At 41.4% G+C, this 15,466-nt stretch overlaps 1 protein-coding gene across 6 annotated transcripts in view; it reads right to left on the bottom strand.

Moving 5' to 3' along the window:
- Positions 1-15,466, bottom strand: part of LOC138491794 (multiple epidermal growth factor-like domains protein 6) — a 1,495,213-nt gene that overhangs the window by 490,342 nt on the left and 989,405 nt on the right. For all 6 annotated transcript variants that reach the window (XM_069618507.1, XM_069618508.1, XM_069618505.1 and 3 more), the window contains exon 14: positions 11,832-11,963. In XM_069618507.1, coding sequence (XP_069474608.1) covers positions 11,832-11,963 — 132 coding nt within the window. The remainder of the gene's footprint in view (positions 1-11,831; positions 11,964-15,466) is intronic.

Genomic DNA, 15,466 nt, shown 5'->3' with positions numbered 1-15,466 from the left:
GTTTTGAAAGAACTGAATATATGGCTCAAGTCAGCTAATATGTGTGACCCTTTTCAAACAGGGTTTGTATCTGGCCTTGGTACCATTCCAAATATGATAGTTCTGAATATGTTAAAAGCCAAATACACTGATCGAAATCAAAACTTATATATGGCTTTTGTTGATTTTTGCAGTGCATTCGACTCCGTTGATCGCAATCTGCTTTTTGCCAAACTAACTAGGTATGGTTGTCCCTACTCACTTCAAAGAATAATTGAAGATCTTCACTCTAATGCAACTGTCCAGATTAGATTTACACTAGATGGGCAGTTATCTAGGAGTGTTAGCTCAGAAAGAGGTGTTAAACAAGGCTGCATTTTAGCCTCAACAATCTTTAACCTTTTCCTATTAGATCTGGGAATTGAGTTTAATAACACAAAGTGATGCACCAAAATTGGGAACACAAAAGATTAAATGGATTCTCTATGTCGATGATCTTGTACTTGTATCACAGACCCCTAAAGGCCTTCAAAATTTGCTCAAATGTTTAGAGAACTATAGTAGAGCAAATAATTTAATAATTAATACAGAAAAACACATGTGGTCATATGTCGAAAGAACAAAAGCAAGAAAAACATCAAACGGTGTAAATGGACACTTGATAAGCAAAACCTTGACGTGGTTGACGACTATAAATATCTAGGCTTATTTTTTTCAAGTTGTCCAAGTCAACAAAAGAATCCTCTAATTCTTAGCGCAAAAGCTCAAACCCTGGCTTCCCAAGCATCAATTCTAATGCGCAAATATGGAAAGTTTACCATCAATCACATATTGTTGTTTTACAAACAAAAAGTTATACCTGTAGTGTCATAGGGGGCCGAATCCCAAACTCCAAAAACAAGACAGTACTGGGATCGGTATGAAAGTCTATTCTGGAAATATGTTCTTAAACTACTAAACTGTGCTCCAACTGCTTTACTGAGACTGGAACTGGGAACTTGTTCGATTTATTGTAATGTAATTTGGAAAATGTGCTGTTTCTTCAGGAAGTGCTTGGTAGGTGCATCAGAGAAGAATGTGCTGAACACTATTGCACATTACTTACTAACATCAAATGATAAATTCCCTAAATTGTGGTACAATAGTGTACTTAAAGCTCTAACTGAAGCCGACATATCTCTGCAATTGTTAATCTTGAATCTGTCAAAAGCCAAAAAAATATTCTTTCAACATGATTGGATTGTGACTTAAGATCTTAAGATCTATGCAAAAAATGTGTTGATTACTCCCCTCTTATTTTTCTTCCAAAAAAAATGGGCACAATGGAAAAATACCTGCAAAAATGTCCATCTCATCTTGTGAGACAGCAATTACTCAGAATGCGTCTAAATCTTTATCCTACACATGCCATTATGGCCAGAAGGGATAGTAAATTAAAACAACAGGATTGGTGTCGCTTCTGTAAAAACCTTGAGCAAACTGAGTCTTTAACTCATTTAGTTGTGCGTTGTCCAGCGTTGTTCCATTTACGACAAATTTACTTTAAAAACCAATTACAGCTTTATTGCCATCATTCGGACGATGAAATTTGGGGATTGTTTATCAACAGTGAACGTCTGTCTATATATATATATTGCTTTAGTCAAGTTTCTGTCAGTTGTTCTGTAGTTACATGTTTGTACAAAAGGTCTAAGAATTTTTTTTTATTTTTATGAAAAATGTAATTTTATTGTGTATCGATGAACAATACTGATTGTAAATTACGAGATATTTTTGCACCAAATATTTGAAAGGTTGAATTTCACCCAAACAAATTAAAAAAATAAAAATAAATAGACATGCCACTGGTATGCCCCACTGCAAGCATCCCTACTTCAGGAACTAATGGGCTCGTTATGTGTGGCTGTATTACACCCCCATGCAATGCCTCTGGCTCATACTTACCACCCATTTAATTACTTCTCAACCATCCCCTATCTGTTCACCCACCACACCAACTGGACAACCAAACGCAGCCTGTCATACATCCCTATCTCCCACCTTGCCTCCACACTCCCTTGCTACTGGTCTCGCCACCTGTCTGTCATCACTCTTATCCGATACCATGAGACCGGAATGGCAGACACACACATCCACATCATCTCAAGAAAGAATGGAAAGAGACTGAGTTGGCCACAAGTAGTGACTGGCTGCTAGTTTTACCCCCCTCACACAACCTGAAAGGGAAAGTGTCTGATAAGGCAATCAGGTTTCTGACCTCTTCCATGACTTCTGGCCTCATCTACCTTCCAATATACATCTTGATTTCTATGCTAAGACTCATCAGTCCAACAGGAACCGCAGCATCTTGCCTGGACCCAAATCTCAGTAATCAAACAGATGAGCAAACATCACCACAAATATAAAATGACTGGCATGAGAAAGGGTGTGTCTTTAGTCATCGGGCTCCCAACAGGACCAGTCCTCACTTCACAGCCAGACTTCAAGGTGATAAGGTCCTGGTTGGGGAGGGCTGGTAGTGGTCTGATCATCTGCCAGGACCTACCCATAATGTAATCCTCATATACATACCGTAACTTCCTACCCCAGTTATGGAATCCTGCAATCACATGAGAAGGTTATCACAGCCATGAGATTGTGTTAATGTAACATGCATCTTCACAAAAGTATTTTTTGCAAAATATAGCATACCATAACAGCTGATATTTTAAACACTCAATTTAAGAAGTGGAGTGTTTAAATCATGCAATGATTACCACAGGATTATGAGTTTGCAGATTACTGGTGGCAAATTATTAAATTAAAATGGTCTGTCAAGAAATAAAGTTCAACACTTACTTTTCACAATGGTTGTCAGGTGCTACGGAATTCTAATATCTAGGATGGATGGTTTTAGGTGCATATTTGATCCATGGGGAGGATACACAAGTGCTTCCATGCCCAAAAGGCCTCCGACAAAGCATTTGTCAGTCATTCTTGGCTCAATAGTGTCATACCAAGTATCCTTCCCTAAACAATGTCTCTTAACTTCTTGGCTCAATAGTGTCATACCAAGTATCCTTCCCTAAACAATGTCTCTTAACTTCCATGATGTTGTTGCAAATAAACGACTTGCAACCCTCGACTTATCTGAACCAAAGGAAAGTTTTATTAATTAATTTCAGGTTCCTCTCTTAAGAGGTTAAACTCTAGTCAAAAAGATGGTAGTTGATCTGTATGTTCGACCGTATTTGTTTGAAAAGGCAGATAGTCAGTTTGTATTGTGTGTTTGTGCTTGTGTGGTAGACTAGCCAAGGGAGGCCACATAGTATGGAAATATTTTGCCCAAAGATAATTATGATTAGATGGTTTTGTATGCCCAACTAAACCTTGCTCAATATCACTTGTATGTGATGTTCTCTGCTTTCCCAATCCATAAATTATCTTGGTCATGTGGCAAAGCCTCCAAATCTATCATTGGGGATTTCGTTTTCACTTTTCTTCCTTATCTAAGACAGACAAATGAAGCTGTATAGGTAGTGAAGCTTCTTTTCGCATCCTACACTGATTGATTTTTTATTTTTATCGCGCTCGTGCACAGGTGTTTCAATCACTTTCTCAGGTGGCCGAGAGAGAGCATGAGCAGTTAGAAAATCCAGCCTGCTTTTAATTGTGCCAAGGTCAATTGAAATGTCTTTCAATAGGGACATGAATGGTTCAAAATTGTTCATTTTGTCCCTTCTGATTTGGAGAGGGAACCACAGGTACGATTCTCTTCAGTGACTTTCTGTGCATCTTCATTCAATATTGCTTCCCCAATCCCGTTGGGCTTGTTATTTCTCATCAACGAAGGGTCATCTCTTTCAAAAAATAGAAAAAGTGTTAGGATCTCCACCTATTAGAGGTAGAGATGTCATCGTTTATCTGGAAAATCTGATCTTGTGTTACAGCAATTTGTCTTTTTCAGATGCATCTTTTTTGTGTGGATAATAATCTCTCATTTATTACAGTAAGGTGAAGGTTAATTTGCATCATCAAGATTAATAACATCTCCCGAATTAAATAAATACTGTGTTTGGAATTTGTTAACACATCCTTCAGCTGTTTCTGAAATGGAGGTAGTGTGGTCTGTCATTCCACAATGCATATTTCAGATGTTAGTCTGCACAGGAATGTTATACATCTTTCCACCAAGTTTCTCCGAGGACCGGGAAGTTTAGAAGAGGTGCAGGTCATGAGAAACATCCAACTTGTTTGTATGACCCTTTTCCCTGGTAATCATACCTGTGTTGGTCAGGTTGGTGAGATTCCAAACAAAGCATGCATTCCCTGTACTGCTCAGGTACGGCTCTGGTGCAATTTCTTTACTTTTAGATGATGATTTTCTACTGGCCTATTGCATTAGATGGGCCTGCTTCATATGAGATTGTTCATTTGAGTTTACAGAGGTTCCATTGGTTTTCACCTTAAATGTGCTGACTAACAATTGCGGTAGCCATTTGTGCAGTGGGGATAGGGCTTGAGATAGGATCACCTGAGTTTATTTCTACAGATGAGAATTTTTTCTCTTAAGTCTATATCAGTTTTTGAGCAGTGATGAATTATGTATGTATGAAGAGTGTGGATGCTGGTGGGCAGCAGGATTATGATTGGGCACAGGTGGAGGAGGACGTGTGATGGCAGCCAGAAGGACTTGTATATTGGCATGTCCAGTTTGGACATAAATTCACCATGGTATGGCAATGTAGTATTGGGCATCAAGGGTGAAGGCAGCAGAATGAGCGTTCCTACGTGGTACTGGCCCTAATTGTTGGGTCCTATCGGAACATGTTTCCTTACTGTGGAACACCATTTTTTTTACTGGGCATCAAGGGTAGAGGCAGCATAATGAGTGTTCCTATGTGGTACTGGCCCACATTGATGGGTCCAGTCTGGATATATTTATTTACCGTCTTAGAGCATTTATTACTGAGCAGCAGGGGTAAAGTTCCCATGATGAGTGTCCATACATAGTACTAGCCACCATTGGTGTGTCCAGTCTACATATGCTTCTTTACTGACATTCATCAATGGGCATTAAGGTTGAAGGCCACATAATTAGTGTTCCTATGTGGTACTGCCCCACATTGGAGGGTCCAGTCTGTGCATTGTTTTTTTTATTGCGGTAGGACTTATTTAACCGGACATCAGGTGAAGTGATCATGATGAGTGTTCCTTCGTGATAATGGCGCACATTACTGGGTCTAGTATCGATATATTTCTTTACTCTGGCATGGCATTTGTTACTGGGCATCAAGGTTGAAGGCAGCATGATGAGTCCTGGCACTGGCCCACATTAGTGGCTCCAGTCTAGAGAACTTTCTTTACTGTAGGTTTGAATTTTTACTGGGCATCAAGGATGAAAGAGGCATTCTGAGTATTCTACATGGTATTGACCTACATTGGTGGGTCCAGTCTGGGAATATATATTTACTGTGAAATGGCATTTCTTACTGGGCACCACGGTTGAAGGCATCACACTGAGTCTTCCTACATGGTACTGGCCCACATTGGTGGAGAGATTTTCACTGTGGCATGTCATTTAGTACTGTTAAGGCCAACAGTAGTATGTTCTTATAAGATAATACTGGCATATATTGCATGTTTGCATGCGTTACAAATTTCATTGCAAACTATTACTTTTTGTGAAATTGTTCACAGAAGGTGTGCTAAAAATGCATCATTTTAACCAAATATTTTAAAGAAATTCTCAGAGGAATAATCGTCCGAACCCCCACACCCTTGCTTGATTGGGCTCTGTTGCTACACCCGGTCGTTACTGCATATTGGAGGAACACGTGTACGACCCTCCAATTAAAACTATTCACCAGCTGCCACTGATGCCATCCTCAAATAGCATTAGGAACTGTGCTTCTAAGATTCAGGTGTCAGTGCTTCTCAGTGAATCTCTTTCTCAGATAGGCAACACTTCTTAGTTCAAAGTCTCTCTTTGCCTTCTAGTTCCATGAGTCAATGCTTTTTATCTCAATCTGTTTCACAAAGGGCTCTAGGAGCCCCCCACACCCAGTTCCAGGAGTAAGCACTTCTCAGGTCAATCTCTTTATTGGAATATTCACTGAAATTGACCCGATGGAACTTCTTGATGGTTTTCACGCAATGTCAGACTTGGCTTTGAACACCTTGTCTCTGTCCTGCAGCCTTTCCTCCCAGTTCACCTTCTCCACAGCAGTTGTCATCCGTAAACCTCTACCACCTCTTGGGTCTGCTGCTCCACCTCCCGTTCTAGACACCTACACACACTTCTCAATCAGGGATCTCTCTGGTGGCTCTATGGGATGTTCTGACCCACTGGCTCTGCCCTGCAAACATCACTGTGTGTTGCTTTCATCAAAAACAACAGAATGGCTGCCAGAAATCCTTATGCACATTGGGCTGCCCACAGAGTGAAATAAAACTGCTTGCAAAGGCAGTGCTGTATTGCCAGGAGAATCCAGAAATGTTTAATATCTGTTTTTCCTTGGCTGTTGAAAGTGCAAAATCATGGCTCCCAAACAGCAGAGAAGATCCAACATCCTTGTGGGGTGTTCACCCATCACCTTATTTAAGGAATCCCCATAAGCACAATGTCAGAAGAAACACCTTTCATCATAAAAAATCCACATTCAAAAGATGCTTGCTTGGAAAAATGTCAGATATGGGCGCCGTACCGCCGCTCGCCTGCGTCCTACCTGTCATTACTTGTACTGTCAGTTTAAAACTTGTGTCTTAAAATCAAATTGTAGAAAAGAAGAGACTTGCCATCAATAGCAATATGGGTTGCTACAATTCAATTTCTATGTTTTAAAAAGACTGGAATGAAGAGATTTGTGTGCATATTTGTAGAAATGTAAATTGTATTTCAGAAAAGCCCATTTTTAAACAGTGTTTTAAAGTGAACTAATGTCTTCCACACTGGACTTCAGACATTCCACAGCTTCTCCCCAAACAAAGGAATCTTCCTCCTGCTCTCTGCTTAGGAACTGGCATTGAGTTGTTAATGGAAGTGGGAGGAGATTTTGGCCTGTTGCTCTCAGTGGAGACAAAAGACTCCCGTGACTGAAAGGAAATGCAAATTCGGGGGTCAATAGAAACCAACTGCTAAGGAAGAGAGGCTCAGGTTGCTCTTGGCCCAGCCAAACCTTGGAGGCGGAGCTAGACTGATATGTGTATCTGAAACTCCAGGGAAATATCTTTTTAGAAAAAGACTCAGACAACTGTGAACAATTTGGAAAAGACTGTATTTTATAGGTTGTTAGTATGAAAATGCTGCTCCCGGTTTGAAACTACTCTGAACCCTGTGCGATATTCAGAGACCAGACTACTAAAATGTTGATATTGTAGCAATTGTGATCAGGCTAGGAATATGAAAGTTTACAGGATTATGCCCAGATGTCATGCGCATGTATGTGGAAAAATGTGTACAGATCTGACACTGGGTAACCAACCAAAAGTGCGAAAAACGTCAGTTTTGAACCGAAACTCTCAAGATGGGACTCGGACGGATACGTGCTTTATTAAATATGTGATGTGAATATATATTATTAGCAAGTTGGTGATATTGTAAATATGTTTTATATGAAAACGAGATTTTCTGTGTAACAACAAAGGGGAGGTTTTTCCCTGGATTGTAAATTGCAGCATCACTCTGACACTAGCTTCCTTCTCAAGTCAGGAGAGGGGGAATACTCTGACCAATCGGATTCCTAGAAGGTGGGGTTAGCATAATCAGCCTATCCACCCCTTTGGGAAATACATAAATAGGGACTGTTTTAAGACCTAGATACACACATTCACCCATCAACTGATTTACTGGCAAAGCGCTCTGCAGGAGAACCCAGATCCAAGACTCCAGAACTCTGAATGCAGAAGGCCCAATTCTAAAGCTGAACCCTTCTCAGCTTGACCTTTAAAATCTTGCAACCTGATTTTAACCCCAGCCTTCCAAGGGTAACATTAAAAATTGAACACCCTGGCTTTGCTGTTTTCTGCTTCTTGCCAAGAACTCTTGCCAGAACCCAGAGATCCAAACCAGTAGAGCAGATCTGAAACCAGATAGCTGTAAACTCCAGAGTGCCGTGCAGAGACCAGAGTGCCGTGCTGAGTGCAGACACTAGCGCCTGAATCCTGTCTGGTGGGCTAGCCGAATTCCAGCCCAAAACCTTTGACCAGATCCTGACGGGCCTATTCCAAAACCATAGTTGTGAGTATCTAGCATAGAATTGTCCATCGCCAATCTCTTATCCTTAAGTAATCCTATCCAACCCATTCCAAAATATCCAGACTGCATTGTTGAATCTCTTTTGTCTGTTCTGAATCTTTCCCTCATACATATAGTCCTGTGTTAATTGTTTTGTAATATCTTTGCGCTAATATATTTGCTGGAGAAAGACAAGTGTCTCCGCGGGCAAAAGTCAGAGCAGAGGCGCCCTGTTCTGGTGGCTGTTCCGTTGGGTTTCTTGCATCTTCATAGCCTCCTTAGTGCCAAGAAAATTATTGTTTGTAATATTCAAAAGCGCATCTTTCATTTGAAAACCTTGACTCTTTCTGAAAAAAAAAAAATCAACCTCTACTAAAACCTTCATAACTTCTGAACCGGAGAATGCTAGAAACTAAATTTAAATGTCGAATTTAAGCTAACATCCTCAGCTTTCAAACGGACCTAAAACCGCATTCCAAACTCCTTGTAGATTTCTGTAATCTCGTTTCCCGTGCACTGAAAAGCTTGCCGCGGATTTGCATTTGGCTCAATTTCAACACATATAAAATAGCTATTTCTTGCATTCAACCTCTGAATTCAGTTTCCTATCTGCTAGTTATCCAACCATCATTGCTAGTGTCTACCTGGAACTATCCAAAGCAGCTCCCACTAGTTTTGAATCCAATTTAGAGAATTAGATCCATTTTTAGCATTTTCCCCCTTCATTTAAAATCACATTCAAAAGCAATTGACCTGTTTTGAAATCATTCCTGTTTCTCTCTAAGCTTGCTGGGGGAATTGGGATTGAAACTGCATTTGTAGAGTGTTTATTCCTGAAACATGTTTTCTCTACTTCCATCTCTATATTACATATTAAGGGGGATTGAGCAGTATCAGGGGGAAAGAGTGATTACATTGCATTTGATTGAATTCATATCAAGTTTTATTTCTGTGCTGCATTAATTTCCTATCATTGCATTTCATTGAACTCACACAAAGTTTATTCTATGCTACATTATTCTTCTCATCCATACTCTTACTAATTAAAGAGATTGTTGATTGTAATATCACACATTGGTGATCATTGTAAAAATATTAATAGTGTGATATCTAGAAATTGTTCAAATTCATAAAAGTGTGATATATATCTTGTTCAAATCCATCAAATACACTTTTTAACTTTGCAAAACAACCTACTTCTTGGTTCAGAGAGACCGGGGGGGGATTCAAAGAGAGGGGCGTGATATAAGGGTACATCATTCAGAAATAAAATAACTTAAACATAAAAATATATAATTAAGGGTTCCAGCTGGGTATCACACGCTAGGCATTGACTTAGGTGGAGTGCTGGGTTGAAACCACTTACAGCTCTGCATCTTCCCAGCATCTGGTGTTCCTACTCCGGCTCCCTACTCAGTACTGCTCAGTGGCGCACCAATTTCCTGAAGTCTGTTTATGCCTCTTGCCTCGTCCTTGTTGCTACCCGTTCTCCTACAGACACCTGTATCGCCATAGCTTCCCAATGTTCACTTGCAGTGTTGCTCCATCAGAACTCTCCTCTCTCTCCGCCTCCTCTGCCCCTTTTCTGATCTGCTGTGTCATGGTCTACATCCCTTGATAGTAGACAGGGAAAAGAGTCATGAAAAGATGCTTTTCTCTGTCTCTTGGAAGTGATTTCACTGTATGCCTTAAAAATCTGAGGAATTGTGTTTTAGTGGTCCATAGACCCTTAGCATGGAACATCAAGCTTGTTATGTTGCGAGTTGGGGTTTTCAACTCTTAAGTTCTTACCTGTGCGGTTGGAGCTGCCCCGGATGGGGTTACGCCACGGGGTCCATCCTGAGTAAACCGTTTTACACAACCGTAAGCTACTGCTTCCATTGTTATTTCAAATTACTCCATAATGCTACCATAATCCATAAAGCAGAGATTAAATGTATGTTTTGCCCATGTTTAAAAAAATATGCTGCCCCATAAGTGAAGAGGATGTGGTAGCACAACTGTTTTAAAGATGGGGGAGTGACAACAGTTGACAATATGAGCTTGCGAGTTGCTCACATTCTCAATGCCTTTGTTTGAAAAATGCACCAAGTTTCATGACCATCCTTTCTGTGTATTGTTATACTACCAAAGAACAGCAGCATTATGAACCACTGTTCTCCCCGTCCATTTCCGTCACTTTCGAAGGGATGTACGTGCATCTTTAAACTCGGAGATGGGGACCAAAACACATGCAGTAATATTTGTATTTCATGCAGTCTTGCAGATATACCGCATGTCAGTGATAGTCTACTGTCGTAGGAAGGGTCAAATAATAACTGACTCAGACCACTACTGCATCTAGTGACTCCCTGCTTTATGAAATGTTCAACAATTTGCGCTAAGTGCTCCTCAAATTATTCTTTCTCTTGATGAATACCAAAATAATGGATAATGGCATTAATAAAAGGGGTTTACACTGTTTTGTAGGTGAGTTAATGCCATAGACCTGAGGAATCTATTTCCTGTACCTTGTGATGTGGGCATCTGGTTAAAGAGTTCAGTGCTGAGAACTAACCTTGACATTATAAGAACATAATCCTGCTGAAGAAGTACAAACGTGTTAAAGAACGAAACATCTTGGGTTTTGACTAGTGCAATGTTTAGCAGTAAAATTAATTCTGCATTTATATCTATAGGAGCCTTGAAATAGGCTGCATTAAAATTAATTCTGCATTTATATCTATAGGAGCCTTGAAATAGGCTGCTTTTATACTGTTTGCTATTTATAGTAAAATACAATTGCTTAACTCTGTCGACTCAGTCCACACACATATATATATATTTTTGTAAAGCGTGTAGTGTTGTTGGGATATTTTTGTGGGTTCTTTTTGGGATTTCTTATGGTTTCTTACTGCATGTAGTAACAGTAATTGCCAAGTGCAGTATTAATCAAGCAAACGCTGCAAAACCAATAATGACCTAGCAACTGTGCTGTCTTGCTTGCACTCCTCATGTGTGCCCCTTAACTTGTTCACCAGCTAAGGAAGCACACTGTGCAATAACCTCCCTATTGCAATGTTCTCTATTCACAACTGTTTCCTTCACAAAGTGTTTGAGTCCTAGCTGTTCCTGCCATCTGTAGTACCAAGTGGCCACAAATAGTGTGGCAATGAGGACAGTATAACTGGCCAACTGCCCAACTGATTTCGTGACGCATAGAAGCAGTGTCAGGTGAGTCCCAAGAGGCCAGAATACTACAAAGACCCAAACAACCACCATTTTAAGAGACATATGCATCTTTGTGGAGGCCTGAAGGAAAAAGACCCTTTGGTGCTGCTTCTCACCCCTACATTTTAGGAACACAGTCTGGGTCTGTGCAGAGCTTGTCCATATGGATACATTTAGATTCCAGTTGAAACAAATATTTAAGTATAACATGCCTTCAAATGTGGATTACGTCAGGGGTCAGTGCTGCCCTAAAATGTTGTTATTTTCATTCTCTGATGGCCAAGAAAACACCAGACATGGGCTATCAACATCCGTATGGCTTAATAATTCTGCAAACCCAAGAAAAGCCCATTGTGCATGCATACTGTTGCATTGAGACCCTTCAGTGTACACAGATGCCACAGGTGGTGATGATAAGCATACATACTTTCATTGCAGAGTATGCCAGCCCACCCGGGTTGGCAGATGCAGCCAGTCTTTTCGCCGTCGCAACCTCCTCCATTTGCGCAGTCCTCACAACTTAAGCTGCAATCAGGTCCAAATGTACCATCGAAGCAAACTGAAATCATAACAGGAAAGTCAACCTATGAGAATGTATCTTCATCCGATAAGCGACTGTGAACCAAGAAAATGTCTGCCTAGTGCAGTGAGAAGGCGTTAGAAAGCATTGGGAGGGGCTGTAAAGCGCTTCATGTGCCACAGGCTTCATGCCAACATCCGTTTCTTTTGAGGATGCTACCTTTGAACTTCGCTGAATGCTCTTAATCCTTCTCTGTCCTGCATGTGCTAATGTTTAATGCAATACAAAATATCCCAGAATTTGCAGCCAGCACTTTTTTTCAATTGTTTAAATGTAGGCATAAATGTGGACCGTCTTTATTGTCAACCTCAGGCTGACTAATAAAAAAGTAATATGTTTAGTGTCATACATGAGCTACAGCTCAAGGTTTCTTTTGAAATGCCATGTTATTTATAAACCCACAGTCGAGTGTAACTTCAAATGATGGACTCGCTAAATCCTATTCTTGGTTACAACAGTTGGCAATATCATAATGTCAGAAATTATGAATTGATTTTTTTCCTATGTTTCCTATTAGTAAGATTACATATTTTAAAAATGTTTGATATCTTAAGCTACTGGCTTTAGACACGCAGTTCCAGACAGCAATTGCTGGGTGCAAATTGAATCTGCTCTGGGAGCCCATTCATTTGCCGTGGCGAGTATTTCTGTAACATTGTTTCAAAACAGTTGCATGTCTCCAACCCAGTGGCTGGCTAACCCTCAAGTATCAAAGAACCTTTGGAGATTGTCAGGAAAGCTATGGAACGGTCAGAGGACTGGGTGAGGGATTTCAGCCATGTTGGTTTTAGTACAGTGGTCTTCAAACTTTTTTGGCCTGTGCCCCCTGAGCAAAATTTGGGCAGGTCGGGCCCCCCCAAATGTGCCAGATGAACTTTTGCGTGCCATCACCGCACCCTACTCCCAGTACGGACCCTGGGCTCTCCCTATCCTGCTCCCACCACTATCCCAGTGCTCCCGCCCATTCTGTTGCTACCACAGTCCTAGAACCCAATCATACACACATCCATACACATATTTAAATAAAAAATAAATCACCATGAACTTACCTTCTGCAGGGGCCAGCGCGTGGTTGCTAAAATGCCCTGTTCCAGCCTGCTCTGCCCGTATGTGCGAGGAGGCGCAGCAGCACCCCCTCGCACATACATACATGCAGTGCCCCAGCCAGCATTTCCAATGAGCTATGCAAGGCTGGTGAAGCAAAACACACCCAGCGTTGCATGGCTCAGTGATCATGTGCAGCTGGGGAACTGAACTGTCAAAGGCAAACAGTGTTTCCCTTTGACAGTTCAGCCACCCCGGAGCACTCCCTCAGCTGGAAAAAGCAGCTGAGGGAGTGCTCAGTGTTTCACTGGGCTGGCTCCTTGGCTCCTCCATAAAGGGTGAGGGGGCCAGTGGGTGGACGCCCCCTCACCCATTATGGATGAGCCGCCAGCCTTGGACTGGCCTATAGGGCAATAGGGTGATGACCATACTAAAAATACAAAATGCTAGTGTAGGTCAGTCAAAATGGGCCACTTTTTTGGCCAATGTTGGCCAGTTTGAGGAGTTACTTCACTATGCAGCTAGTAGTTTTGACCACTGTTGCTGAATAAATATTCTTTAAATATCACAATTTGTTTACATTTTAACAAAAAACACCCCCTTGCGTACTATTCAAACAGTCTTTGACTAAGCACTGAATATCCATTTGCAACTGCTGGCCACTTCTTCATTGGTGCCTAAGGCCGTTTTATGGTCCAGTCTGAACTTGTGAGCTGCCCTGCCCATTTCCTCCAATTTTTTTTTTTATTTTTTTTTTTTATTTTTTTTTTTTTACATTTCATGCTGGGCTCTCGCGCCCCCCTCTCAGATGCGGCCGCCCCCGACAGTTTGAAGCCCTCTGTTTTAGTATGTCTTGTTATTTTATGTGAACCCATCCCCCCAGACCATCATAAGACTGAAGCTCTGATAAAATACCGGAAAATCTAGTTGTTTATTGATGTAGGGGCTCAAAAATTGCCTAGTTAGGCACCCACATTTTGTTTCCATGGGAAAAAGGTGGATGCCACATACTCTGGAGTATCTTGAGAGGTACCTGTGCCTGCACTCCCTTGGCAACCACGGATGGCATATTTCCCACTTTTGATCCACAGAAACTGTGTACCGGTCCCGGAACAGGACTGTTCCCCAGCTTCTTCCATGAGTAGTGGGTCTATTCTGCCTGACGTATGCTCTGTAACGCCTACTTTGAGTGATTGCATTGAGCTTTGGTGATTCTTCATAGAGAGGACAATTCCTTGGCCAACGCCAAGTGTTCACGTTACACCACGCGGGAGCAGGTCACTTGATAACAGAAATGCTTCAGCCGTAAAGAATTTTGCATCATGATTTTTAAAAGGGGGTGTCTCTCGTGTAATCGGAGGGAGGGGTGTCATGTACACCCTCCCAAGCAGTGGAGGGGGCGGGGGGGGGGGCGGGAATGGAAAAAGGACTTGCGGAATAATGATCTGCGTAATAATGACCCAAAACCATGACACGGGAGGCATTTGTTGCAGCTTGAAGTAATGTGCGCAGAGCATGCACCATTTGGAAAATGAGAACAATTGTCCTAAATTCAAGGAACCTGTGGAACTCAAAATATGCATGAAGTCATTATCTGTGGGTTCTAACGTACATAGGAACAGATCAGGCAACCTGCCAATCCATTTAATTCCAAACTGCTCGCATCTAGCAACGCTATCTCACACCTGGAATATTTTTCAAGACTAAAGACGACTCCATGGGTAGCTTCGAGAAGCTTAATCTGCCCTTAATGAGCCCCCGCTGACTAGTCATTGCACCAATCAGGATCTCTTCTTCTGGGAACCCGACGGATGAACAACAGCCAGACAGCCTACTTTCATCTACCAAAGAACTTCATCAGAGGCTGTCAGAAGAAATTACTATGAATTAGTGCATTTGGAAAGTTTTAGGACATTGCATTGTTATTTCCGATGGACTGTTCTGAATTGCCAAATTCTAAAGATAAATGTACTCCTCCCTGTTCCCGCATATCCACGAGGCCGTTGTCAAGTCCCCTAAAATCACCACCATAGTTGAACTATATAAATATGCAAATAAGATCAGAACCATTTGCTCATCTTGCAGTCGCTTGCGGACATCCATGGGATGCTTTAAGAGGAAGTCTCGAGCAGGAGAAGAAAGCACACTAGTGCAACAAGTATATATACACAGACAGATGGGGCGGTCTTCGTACCCCTTCCCTCATCCTTCAAGGGGCTCCCAACTCCCTAACACAGGCTCCCTACTAAACCAGCTCTTATTTCAGTGCTGATAAACTATTGTCAGAGTATCTATAGAGTCCCTATCATACAAAAGCTTAAAGGGTGTGGCTTTATCCCTCTGACTTTCTAGAGGACATCATAGGTAACCTAGTGGGATGGGATTCATATATATTCTCTCTCTCTCTCTCTCTCTCTCTCTCTCTCTCTCTCTCTCTC

Source organism: Ambystoma mexicanum, chromosome 10, assembly GCF_040938575.1.
Source record: "Ambystoma mexicanum isolate Mex_15411 chromosome 10, UKY_AmexF1_1, whole genome shotgun sequence".
Classification (NCBI taxonomy): Eukaryota; Metazoa; Chordata; class Amphibia; order Caudata; family Ambystomatidae; genus Ambystoma; species Ambystoma mexicanum.
This window is presented reverse-complemented; position numbering and strand designations above follow the sequence as displayed.